The sequence below is a fragment of the Xiphophorus couchianus genome, chromosome 16 (assembly GCF_001444195.1).
Source record: "Xiphophorus couchianus chromosome 16, X_couchianus-1.0, whole genome shotgun sequence".
Classification (NCBI taxonomy): domain Eukaryota; kingdom Metazoa; phylum Chordata; class Actinopteri; order Cyprinodontiformes; family Poeciliidae; genus Xiphophorus; species Xiphophorus couchianus.
Genome location: NC_040243.1, coordinates 8,769,159 through 8,781,509, shown reverse-complemented (window position 1 = coordinate 8,781,509; position 12,351 = coordinate 8,769,159). Strand labels below are relative to the sequence as shown.

The following is a 12,351-nucleotide window of genomic DNA, read 5'->3' as shown; positions in this document are numbered from 1 at the left end:
CCTAAACTGCTGTGATTCTCAGTAAGATAAAAATCCAAGCTCTAACATTATCCGTCATTACATTTCCAAAGGAAACAAGGAAAAAAAAACAACAGACACAGGCAGTTAATCAAAGAAACACATGACTTTATACCAGAGGTCAGTGACATAACAGCTATGTTTGAACTAGATAAAAAACAATTTCAAAACATAATTGTTTTTACAGGAAACATGAGAAAGTCGGCTTACTTTCACAAGAACGTGACCTGGCGAAATGCCTTGAACGACAGCGGTGTTAGGCTGGTGAGCTTCCAGGCTGCTCAGTTTCTCTGACGTGGAGACATCCGATGCTGACTGAGAGCAGCCTGGTGGAGAGAGCTGAGGAAAACCAGAGGCAGAGATCAGGAATTAGACGAGCTGCAACATCTGCTAACTATCCAGAATAACCAAACCAAGCTTGATGAACACTCCAAAAACAAAAACATGCGCCACTTGTCCAAATAGTAGTTAAAGTCTGATTAAAGTTGCATTTTCTTTTTCTCATCTGCAGGGTTTTTTTTTTGTTTTCTTTTTGAAAGTATTTATATCCCTTTAACATTTTCACATTTCGGCATGTTACGCAGCACAAACAAAATCTTACCAAGTTCTTTTGGTCTAGAAAAAGGGGCTTGTTTTAAATAAATAATTCCTTAATATTTATGAAAAAGTATTACTATTACTAAACACCCCGGATTACTAAAAGTAGTACTATTTGTAAGTTAAATAATCGGCCAGTAGAGCTATAAATTTTTTCCATATAATGTTATGTTAAAATGTATTGTTCCACTGGCAGATTGTCACTTGTAACTAGTATTTTTTCTTCATTATTAAGGAATTATTGACTTAAAGCAATTAGTCTTGTTTTATTTCAGATGTACAAAAAAAATTCTTTGATTTTGTGCTTTTGCAGAGTACTTTATCTTTTGTGAAATTTATGTGATAGACCTTTACAAAGTAGCACATCATTGTGAAGTGGAAGGTTAAAAATGTATTAAAAATCTGAAAATGTGACATGTATTTGGATTCAGTCCCCTAGTCATCACTTTTTTTAAAACTGCGTTTTATTGGAGTTTCAGCTGCAGATGTCACCTTGGACTGCTTCCTGTTCCTGTTGAAGAAAAGCATTCCCACGTCATCATGCCTGACACCTTCTATTGTTGAGCCACACAATGTTAGTTTTACGTCACAAATTGTACATGCAGGTCAAAGTTAAAATATTTCTCCTCTGATCAGATTCTTACTGTATATGTTATGTTGGGGCAAATACGAAATCCTAAAAGAATACACTGGTGTTTGTTGAGAAAATGTAAAAAAAAAAAAAAAATCCAGAGTTTGCTTGGAAACACTTTTGCCACTGCTTTGTTGAAAGAATTGTAAATTATGCTGATTTGTCCACTAGTTATGACATGGCAACAATTTGTTTGATCACAGAGTTGAGAATATTTTTGTACCTGTGGAGGAGGGCTGAAGTCAGAGGAAGCATAAGAGACCTCAGTTTCCCTTGACTCCCGTGGGGAGGGTAAAGTTTGGGAAGGAGATAGCTGACTGTTGGCCTGCTGTGGTGATAAAGCATCACTGCTGTCTTCATCAAAGCTGTAAACATCTGGAACATGTGGTGTGTCTGAGTAATCCGCCTCACAATCTGTATGATCAGCACAGAGGTTTAAGAAATAAAGCCACTTAAAGACACAGTTGTAGAGTTGCAGCATTTATATAGACAGTTAGATAAATATGGAGCTTTTTAAGCTTGGACCACAGAGGTGGATGAAAGTCTGTCTGATAACACAATCCTGACTTAAGTTTATGTTTCGGTTGTCACTGTGTGAGTAATGCTAATGATCACTTACTGTTTATGACTTCTTCGACTCCAGAGTCGACAGGCAGGATCTTTTTCTCCACCAGCTCCATGGGTCCAGGTCGCTGGGCGATTTTCTCGTTGAGGTCATTGGCCAGTCTGGCCCTCTTCAGTCTCAACTGCGTCGCCTGCAGGGAGGGCTCCGCCTGCGTTTCTGATGAACAAAAAGAGGATGTTCACCTACGATCCGGCCTACGATCAGTCGGTCTGATTTGTCACTGTGACTCAGAAGAGGCTCAGCTGGACCTCTCACACGCTCAGTTTACAGCAAAAACATTCGGATGGTCGCAGGATTGTTGAACAAGCAGTAATAAATGCAGACAGATGAATAAGAGCCCTACTCATTCTGCTTATCCAAACACCATCACCCAGAAACAACACGGAAGGGGATTACCTTCTAGGATGTGCATACGGACCAATTCGGAGCGATCCGGTCTGCTGCTCAGTTTATGCTTTAGAAAAGTCCCAGTCTGGTTAAAAAAAAGAAAAAATGTGTCTACTTAAATATTTTTTAAACATTGTTAAAGTCACAGATGAACAAATTTAAACGGTGGAGTTAAATACACATTAGAGACCTACCCTGGCTCGCTGTAGACTGTGAATCTGTTTGTGGAAGGCAACTGGGCTTTTCAGAGCTGGAAAAATAATAAAAATACATAAAACTATTTACGTGCTTTTGATTGTAACTGAAAAGGCATTTGCTTTGTTAGCTAGCAAGCCCCAAAGGGTTGCATATGTTCCTTTTGGGAGAAAACAGACTTCTTTGGAAGGAAGTTTGTTGTTTTTAGGGTTTAAACTTGCTCTGACTGAGAGTAGAAACTCAGTATTTTTTAATGCAGATGATAAAGTTTATGATAAAATTTGCTGATTTTAAAGAGCTCTTCCATAATCCCTTTCCTGGCATCTTTACAGTTATGTTTTTGTCTTTTCTGCTCTTTGCGAATGTGGCCTCAGTAAGGACGAGCTTATGGGAGTAAAACAGGAAGCACCAGCTTTACTGACTCAAACAAAGAGATTACTCTGAGCAGGGAGTTTTACTCTTTGATCACTCTGAATAAACTCATCCTCCTTCAGAGAAGGACTGTGTCACTGACCAGTCACCTCTGATATGACCGCCATTGTTTGCTTTAATGGCAAAACATTAAAGCAAACAAGGGATGCTCCAAGGAGTGTGTCATACACACACAGTAAAACATTCCTGCTTATTGCTCTGATTTCCATTCTTCATAAGAGGTTATGAAGAACCTTTTAAAATGTAGAGCCAGAGGAGATTGCATTTGATTGCATTTCATTAAAGTATATTAAAATGCAAAAAAATAAAAATAAAATAAAAATCAGTCTTAATTAAATCAATCAGCCCTACTTGGAGTTGAAACTAGATATTTACATAAACTGTAAACAAATTCTTCCACCATATTTTTTGTGTCTTTGTATTGTCTGAGTTCCCATGGTGAAGGCATTTTGAGAGGCCTTGACAGACATAGCTATCCATCCATCCATTATCATACACGCTTATCCATAGTGGGGGCATAAGGGGTTACTGGTGCCAGCGGTCCAGAAGTAACTGAATGTGTAAAAAGGTTGGATGTGGGGTGTTTATATCCACTACACGTAGTTATGTCTAAGAAGAGGAAAATAACCCCTGCAGGAGGTCCATTTTCTAATTGATGTGGGTTTGTGGTGTCAGAGAGGAGGAGGCAAAGGTCCTCCAAACAGAGCAGGACACCAAGACGATGAAACATCCGTAATTCTGCCTTAAAGCTCCAAATATCAGGTGCTTCACTGTCTCAGCATCTGAGATAGATGAACAGATTCTGTTAAAGAATAATCTGTCCTTTCAGGGTCAGATATCAGTACGTCTTATGAGTACAGTGATAACTTGTCACATTTCATATGGGATATGCAGATATGTGCTGTTAAGTCACTCAGTTGTATTTTTCTATTGCAAGTTTTTGGTTATAAAAGAGTGTAATGTGCAAATGACTTTACTGGTTGACTCATTTAATAAATTCCTGTTCTGTAGGCAAGATAAGATCATTTTTGGGATTTCTTGGAAATAAATAGCAAACATTGTCATGTCAGAATCTGGAATAGCTCTTTAAATTTTGGATACATTTTGTTCTTTTGTCAATGCCGGGCAATAAAACTAACTCACCAGGAGCAGATAAGGGGTAGCATTATGAAAACTACTCACGCGGCATGATGCCTTGCTCCACTAGCTGCTCCCGAGTTCTCCTCTGCTGCAGACAGTGCTGAAGGACTGCAGAAGAATGCAGAGGTTAAACATTTACCATTTAGAAACAACTCATCTGACTCATCTCACAACCATCTGTGAAACCTGGAGGACTTTAAATAAAGCAGAAATGGTTATTATTTCTCCATCACTTTGCTTCCCTAAAAGCCAAACACCAAACTAAGCTCATAACCACAGATATTCTGTTCAGTTCCTGTATGGTCTGAGTTACGGGGGGTATCACGGTTAGCTTCACATTTGCTTGGAGCTCTCCTATAAAGCCAATGTTTGAGTGAGTTCTGCAAATGTGATAAAGACTCAATTAAAATAATTAAAACAGGGAATAACATTCTGTTCTCCCTGTTTCCCTGATTCAAGATTTGAGAAGAAGTCTGGTTTGTTGAGCAATTTTCTTGACTCTTAGATTGAAGCTCTACATGAAGTTTCTGGATGCATCTTCTGTGTTGTACAAAAATGTAAACAGTAGTAGTTTAAACATTTACAAACAAGAAAGCGTGGACTTGTTTTTCCAGCGGAGCAACACACAAGAAGGAAAAAAAAAAGTTTGCTGAGAAGGTTAGGGGGTGACGGTGACGCATGAGGCCATGGCCCTTATCGTCATCGCTGTAGTGAAGCGAACCCAGCTTAGCCGGATTTGCTCAGTGGCCTGGGAGAAACAGTTCCCCCTCACACACAAATACACACAACATGGACCTACTCAACTCCCCTGGGAAAGACGCCGGGTCCGAACAGGACTCTGTGACTCACTCAAGCAAAAATAAACGGGGCAGCTGTGAGAACAAGGCCTGGGAACCATGACATTTTTGGGGGTAGTTAAGGAGGTGGGATCGCTGGTTTACTGTAGAGTCAAGGGGGATGTTCGCCGACTTCGACTTTTGGGCAAGGGAACGCAAAGTGACAAGAACTGAGGCAAAGGATGGAAGGCCGCGCGCACTCTTCCAGCAGGACATCATCTCCAGAAGAGAGAACAAACTGTGCCTTCTCTGACTGTTGTGTTTTCTATTACCAACCCAGGCCAATGGGGGTTTGAATCCAGGAGATTCAAACAGAAACAACAACAGTTTCTCTCAATATTTGTGACTCAAAAGGAACGCCACAGGCAGTCAATTTTATTACTGTACACAATTGAATATCAATAGCATGAAAAGCTGCCTGCAAGCACCATGGGAGAGCACTGGCTTTAATTTGAGCATCACCATGAGGGTACGACTCCTGCCCGGGGTCCTCCTCATTGTGTCATCTTGTGTTGAGCATGAACCCTGGCTAACCCTTCCATGATGCAAACTGGCTCCTGCTCACCAGTAAAGCAAAAACAGAGGTTATAAAGAAACACAGAGAGGGGGCTCTGCTGAAATCCCTGTCTGATGATGTAATCTCTAATCTCAGACTTGTGTTGTTCTCAGCAAATCACTCCTGGAGTTCTTCCATCAGTCTCTTTTTAAATTGACCCCACCTCCACATCCGCTTTTTCTGAAACTGCACAAACAAAAATAAAAAATCATTGTCTGAAATGGTGGATTTCAGTTTAAGAACAAGTTGACACTAATTTATGACAACTTTGCTGTTGTAAATACAAAGGAATGACATTATTTTAGCAAAGATTCTGGGATTTATAATCACAAATCCTTAATCAACAGCTATAAAAATTATATTAAGGATTTTATTCCACTTCAGAGGTTATTGTGTTTAATAACCTGTGAAGAGATTAGTACTGAGAGATTAGTATTGTTTTGAACATATACTGTCCATTATGCGGGACAAAATATGCTTAGAACTTGAAATATGTATGTGAAAAATTAATAATACTTTGTATTAAGTAAAAAAAGCACAAAAGTCAGCTTGTTACAACAACAAGGCAACTTTTAACCAGTGACACATGATAAAGGAAAGTAATGAAAAGTTGGAATACAAACAACAATTAATAATGTTCCAGTTATTATTAATTAAAGGGGACTCAAAACAAATGGGGTTTTAGCCCTGATTTAAAGGAACTCAGTGGTTCAGCATTTTTCTCCAGTCATAAATTCAACACTTCATTATTTATATGTATATTTTTTCCTTAGTTGTTAATTCATTGTTAAAAATATTTAGCTGTGAGATTATTGTTTATTGACCTGGTTAGATATGATCTAAGGCTCATTAGCCCTTCCTCTGTGATTTATACTAAATAAGAACAAAAAATACAAAAGAGCAATGTGGCACTTATAATAGGAAAGGTTAATTTTAGCTAATTACTTTTGTACATTTTATTCAATGTCAGCATAGAAAAGTTTTTTTAGTCACTTTAGAGGAAGGGGTAGGCAGAGAAATGACACAAAGTTCCTCATTGTACCAAAATAGCTACACACTTTTACTCTGTAAAAGTTTTATATTTTTGCACCAATATGTAAATATATGAATTATATTAATTTTGATTATTTAATTTTCACAAACAAACCAAAAATCTTGAAAGTTTACATTTATAATATACCTTTTTTATGTGGTAGAACATTTTCCATTATAAAATGTTTTTTAGGATGGAAGGAGTGACAGAGCTCTGCATTAAAGTTCTATGAAGTTCCTTATTTGCAAGTACACCACAAAATCTCACACAAACAAAAACTGCGTTTGCATGGCTGTCCATTGTAACCATGATGCAATGCAAAGTTGAAATACATAGTAACATTTATTTTACGGTACTCTCCATAAATTATCATAACTAGTCTTACCCCGCATTTTAGGTTTTAACATCACCTAAATGAAATGAGGATGTAGCTGTTTAGTTCTTGTTTTTATCCTTCTAAGTTAATAATACATCATTTAGTTCAGTTCAATGTAATTTCAATGGAAACTAAGGAAACGTTCATGGCTGTGATAAAACACAATAGGTTAGCGTTAGGTTAGCTTTAGTTTGTGATAATGCAGTCTGCAAAGAAAAGCTTCCTGTTGACATGATATGAAGACAAGGCTGCTTTTCTATCATACAAAATAGAAAATATCGTATGATAACTAAATTAGAAAGTACAAATCTTCCTCCTGTCTTTTTAGGGAAAGAAATGTTGCTATTCAGCGTGTCACAATAGTGAAATTCATCTCAGTATGGGGTTGAAAAGCTACTGATAGTACATTTACTTTACAAGTGTTTAAATGGGATAAAAATGTTGAATAGATCACATCGGCAAAATGTCTGCTCTGTTTTGTTCTGTTGCTCCAGGCTGAATTTTAAGCATGATCAACAACAAGGAAGATTAGAAATATGCAAATAATGAGCAGAATCTTGATCTTCTACATATCTGCGCTTTCTTTGTAAGTAGAACACAGTGTGCATGTACTTGTGACATTTGTCTTTTCTGTGTTGGCACAACAACTTTAACACAAGGATTATCTGAAAATAACATCCCGCCTAACAACAATAACAACAACAACAACAATGACAAAATAAATAAAGAAATAAAATATAAGCACATGACATAAGGAAGAAAACACACCTGATTTGAATTTCCCCCTGCAAATGGAGGGGCTCTCCACATCCAGGCAAGCCATGGAGGACAGTTCTGGTTTGATTGGTGGCCAGCTCTGGAGTCCCATGGAGCGATGAGACCAGAGCAGATCCAGCAGTAGTTACGGCGAAGGACAGAAGACAACGCTCCAAGAGAACAACATGTGGTTCGTTGACTCTCCTGTCTCTCTGCTGGCCTCAGCGGGGAAAGTTTGTGTCTGTGTGTGTAAACGTGCATGAGCGAAGAGTCAACGTCAGGAGGAGGGAACACAGGACTGCATGAATTAACCCTTACTTGGTCAGGTTGGTTTATCCTCACTGAGCTTCTACAGGGAAAGCAAAGCAACTTTTAATCATTTATGGGATGAGGTAATGATTGCTGTTTCAGGAAGTTCTCTTTGCAGGGGACAAAAACAGTTTATGGATGACTAACAGAAACTGGAATATTTCTTGAAACTTGTTTAACTTGAAAAACCACATGGTCCTTAGGGAGAGAAGAACATTCAAGTTTATTCCTCATTTGTTTTTATTTTGTGTCTGGGGAGCCAGACTTGTTCTAATCTTTGAGACTGGACTTGAAATATTATCTTTGGGATTTTTTTAACCATTACCTTATTTTCAGTTCATTAAATTACAATTTCTATATGAAGGTATTTTATTCTAATGCACCTGCAGTGCCAATTAGAGTATGTTGGTTGGCTCCCTCAGGAAAGATGTTTTAAAAGCCCTAATCTCTTTTAGGGCTTTTTAAACATCTTTACTAAGGGATGTCTCTCTCTTCTCGCTTGAAGAGAGAGACATCCAACTCTTGAAAATGTTTAGTGCAAGAAAACAAACCAAATGCATTTTTAAAACAGAATCATACCAGTCTGTAGTTATCGTTACTATAACAACTGCTAAAAATAAATACCTAAAATTCTAATTCAGTTTTGAATTGATTAGTTTCTACAAATGTTTTAGGTTTTTAAATCCATGCAATTCTTTTTCACTGTGGTATAAATAACGACATTGCGGAAAGGTGAATGTTTTTGAAGGAAACATAATATTACACTACTCCTGTTTACGTTTTTGTACAACACAGAAGATGCATCCAGAAACTTCATGTAATAGTTTATCTTGCCACTACACATGGTAAGGACAGTAATATACAGCAATATGTTTACTCAAATATATCCAGTCATACACAAATTTCAAATTTAATTACTTTGTGTATATATGAATTTGATTGTAGTTATAAACAAATGTTGTCAAATTCAGTTTATTAAGTCAACTAGTTAAATGTGGGAACCTTTTCTGACAACCAGGTGTCGTCCTATTAGTAAATGGGGTTTCTACAGTACTACAGTTTCTACAGTAAGTACTGAAAGAAGGTGTACCATACCAGTTTAATAAAAAAAAATTAATTTCTTAAAGTGGGATTATTTTTCCTAAAACATTGGAACAAAAATGTCCAGTGCTGAATCATGGTGTTGATTGGAAGAGGAATTCATTTGAAGAGCAATGCTTTTCTCTAGACAAAAACATTTACAGTTTTATATTTAGGTTGTTGTTGAATTAAAAAAGTTAGAAGTCTGTTCATCTGGAAATTTAATAATAGAACATAAAAGATTTCTAAAGAAAGACAACAGATGAGTAAAAGAAAGTACAAATCAACTAATTTCATGTTTCAACCTTGATAGTTGCAATCCAAATCACTTCATACTAATATTATATTATAAGATAAAATACTCTTAAGGTGTTTTGAGACAAACTCACTGGGTGACATATATATATAAATATGTAAAAAGTAAATCTGGAGACACATATGATGCTCATAGTCCTCCATACTCCAGCTGCTTCAAGAGAAGTGCCTGAAGAAGTGCATGCTGGGAAGACCAGGCTGCTGTGCTTGGCATTAGTAATTTTCTTTTGTAAATTGAGAAGTATGCATGTCAAACTGTGTGGGAAGTGGGGGAATATTGGAGTTGATGGAGGAAAAGCAGATTGGGACAGGCAAGATGTTGTGACAGCCCACCACTGGGACTTAATAATGGTGAACAGCGAGTCTGAAAAATATGGGAGAGTGGTGGGAGGGGGTTTGAACTGTGGAAAAACATCTCCAGTATTTCACTTATTACGAACAGGTCTCCTGAACTTCACATTCATAAGTGGAAAAGCCAAAGAAACAAAACAAGACATCGGAACACTTTGTCACAAAGTTGCAGTTCCTATCTTCTTTCCGGATTGCTGTGCTCCATAAATCTTTACAATATTCTGGAACAAAAGAAAACATCTATCATCCAAAGAAATAATATTCTACTGAGGCCATAATTTTGACTGGATATATTGACTGAGGTGTTGATAATCAGTCAAAACAATAATCTAAACTTGATTTTATGAGCAGGTGATGATCGGTCAAGTTCATCTTTTTGATAAATTACCCACAGCTCAAAATCTTTCAAACACACAATTTCATGACTGGCAGGTAATATAATCTTAACTTAATGACTACGATACTTATCTTATGCGTTTCCTATCAGCTACATATTTTCACTGACATATGGTTTCATAAATACTCATTTAAAGAAGATTGAGTTTCAGGGTTTCTGGCTGCCATCTTGAATTTGATTTACGATGCAGAGTTGTGCTGCGAAACTCTGCAACAAACTGTTTATCCACTGGAATGTTTGGATTTCCCGAGTGCCAAGTTCAGCATCATATCTTTTAAGACTTTGTTTATGCACCAGCTTAGTTCATGAAAACACTCTTAGAACGATGCACCTTTACCCAAACAGGAATGTTTGGCTGATTTCACTTTCATCATCAAAATTTGATGCTGATTGTTTTCTGTCCATCAACGTTCAATGTATAACATGCAATCATTGCAACAGATGGAACCAATAAGCAAAGAATTCAAAACAACTGTATTTTTAACTGTATTTAAACAGGTTGAAGGTACAACTGGGAAAACATTTTGACCATAATTCAAAATTTGCAATGTGGTTATGTGAGAATATGAACTTTCCTTTGTGGTGAAGCTCGTAGGGAGAGAGGCTAAGGTTGTCCTGAGCTATCTCTACAGTTACTCATGTAAAGGTTTACACTGTTAAAGGATATACTGACTGGTTCTCTGCTACTTTCTCCTACTACTCTCAAATTATGCATTATGCTGAGGTACTGCTGCCACTGACTTTACATTTTCTTCACAGGAGTTACAGCTATGGCACAGTAAGGTAGAAGTTTTACCGCTAGCTTGACATTTGTTAAGCGAGAACATTAATCTGATGTTCTTCGTTACATTATTTAGCCTCATCATATTGGCTTAAACTTTCTCTCCTAGCTAAATCAATTTAAGGAGGTACATATCTCCTCAGAGCTGTGAGCTTATATATCCTTTTATTTGATGATTTAATTTTTTTTTAATCAATCATATTTTGAAAGAACAATGATAGATTTTGGTTTTTTTCTACCAAAATTTAACATGAAATAAATGTCTTTTTCTTGTGTGATTTTACACCAGATTATTGGAATTCAAATCTTTTTCAACAGAGACACAAAACTACTTTGATTGATTTTGTATTTGTTGACTGGATCTGATCATCCAGTCAACTTCATTTTGTGTTCCCTGCAACTTTAGCTTGATGCGCTTCAGTGTCCTCTGTTTCCTTTATTTGTTGAGCATTTGAAGCATCACTTAGCTCTGTGCTATCCAGATGTTAAACATTGCTCACTTAAGAACGGTTTTGACTTACTAGCCAAACTTACTTAAAAATCTTTTATATAGTCGCCCCTGTTTCATGACCTAATGCATGTGTCTCTTAGTATTTTTATTAATCCCGGCTAATAACACTGTACACAGTAAAATCCCTAAAATTAAGCAAAACTTGTTTATTACACTCTTCAAATGATATAAATAGCAAATTTCCATGGCACACTGACGCATAAAAAATATGCATGAGAAAACTTTCTATTGAGGTTATCTTTAGCGCTGATGTCAGAGCGCAGCCATGTAGTTATGCTGCTGTAACTGTTGTAGCACAAAAATCAACTGCAGCACAATCACCATTGGATCAGATCTCAACAACCTGATCTAGACTGCTTGAAAATAAACACTTCCTTAAAGAGAAGAAATATGTCTTGCTTTGAATACAGACTCAGTGAAGTTGACCTTGATGTGACAAAAAAGTAAAATGGAGTAAAAATCTTCTAGAGTACTTTGAAGGCTTTAGAAGTAAGGCTTTCGTCTTGACATGGTGAGCAGACAGGCTCATGGTCAGATCAGGTGGAAGTTAACAGCAGACTCATCCATCTGGCCCAAATTTCAGTCCACATATCTTTTCCTACAAAACACAGCATCTTAGATTCTTTGCTGACTCTTTTGCTGGAAGAGCTTTCAGGAGGAATCTCTTGAAGCCCAGGAAAAGACACACATTACAGGTACCCAAGATCCTGCTATGCACACTTCTTGCATAACACATAAACACACACATTAAAGTAGATGACTCTATCTTCTCAAAGAGGCAGATCATATTATACCTGGATCCAAGTTGATCATTACAAACACAAGTTGAAACATTGCTGACTGAAACCCTGAGCAGCAGTCTTTATATATACACATAATGAAAGATGTTTGAGGTTGCAAGGCACCCACTTGCATCAAATTCCATGCAGGCCGGTGCAGATGGTGGGAAAGCCAGAGGGAAATCCCTGCAGGCTTCCAGTTTTCCTTTGAAGCTGTGCTACAAGCAGCAGCCACACGGGACTAAA

At 37.2% G+C, this 12,351-nt stretch overlaps 1 protein-coding gene across 3 annotated transcripts in view; it reads right to left on the bottom strand.

Annotated features, from left to right (window-relative positions):
- Positions 1 to 12,351, bottom strand: part of mrtfbb (myocardin related transcription factor Bb) — a 64,568-nt gene that overhangs the window by 4,860 nt on the left and 47,357 nt on the right. For 2 of the 3 annotated variants that reach the window (XM_028042238.1, XM_028042236.1), the window contains exons 2-8: positions 7,595 to 7,823; positions 4,068 to 4,133; positions 2,453 to 2,508; positions 2,268 to 2,343; positions 1,866 to 2,027; positions 1,470 to 1,660; positions 229 to 357 (exon numbers count right to left, since the gene is read on the bottom strand). In XM_028042238.1, coding sequence (XP_027898039.1) covers positions 229 to 357; positions 1,470 to 1,660; positions 1,866 to 2,027; positions 2,268 to 2,343; positions 2,453 to 2,508; positions 4,068 to 4,133; positions 7,595 to 7,694 — 780 coding nt within the window. In that variant the 5' untranslated portion in view covers positions 7,695 to 7,823. Of the gene's footprint in view, positions 1 to 228; positions 358 to 1,469; positions 1,661 to 1,865; positions 2,028 to 2,267; positions 2,344 to 2,452; positions 2,509 to 4,067; positions 4,134 to 7,594; positions 7,852 to 12,351 lie in introns of those variants that run through there. The other variant, XM_028042237.1, reaches the window with a different exon arrangement.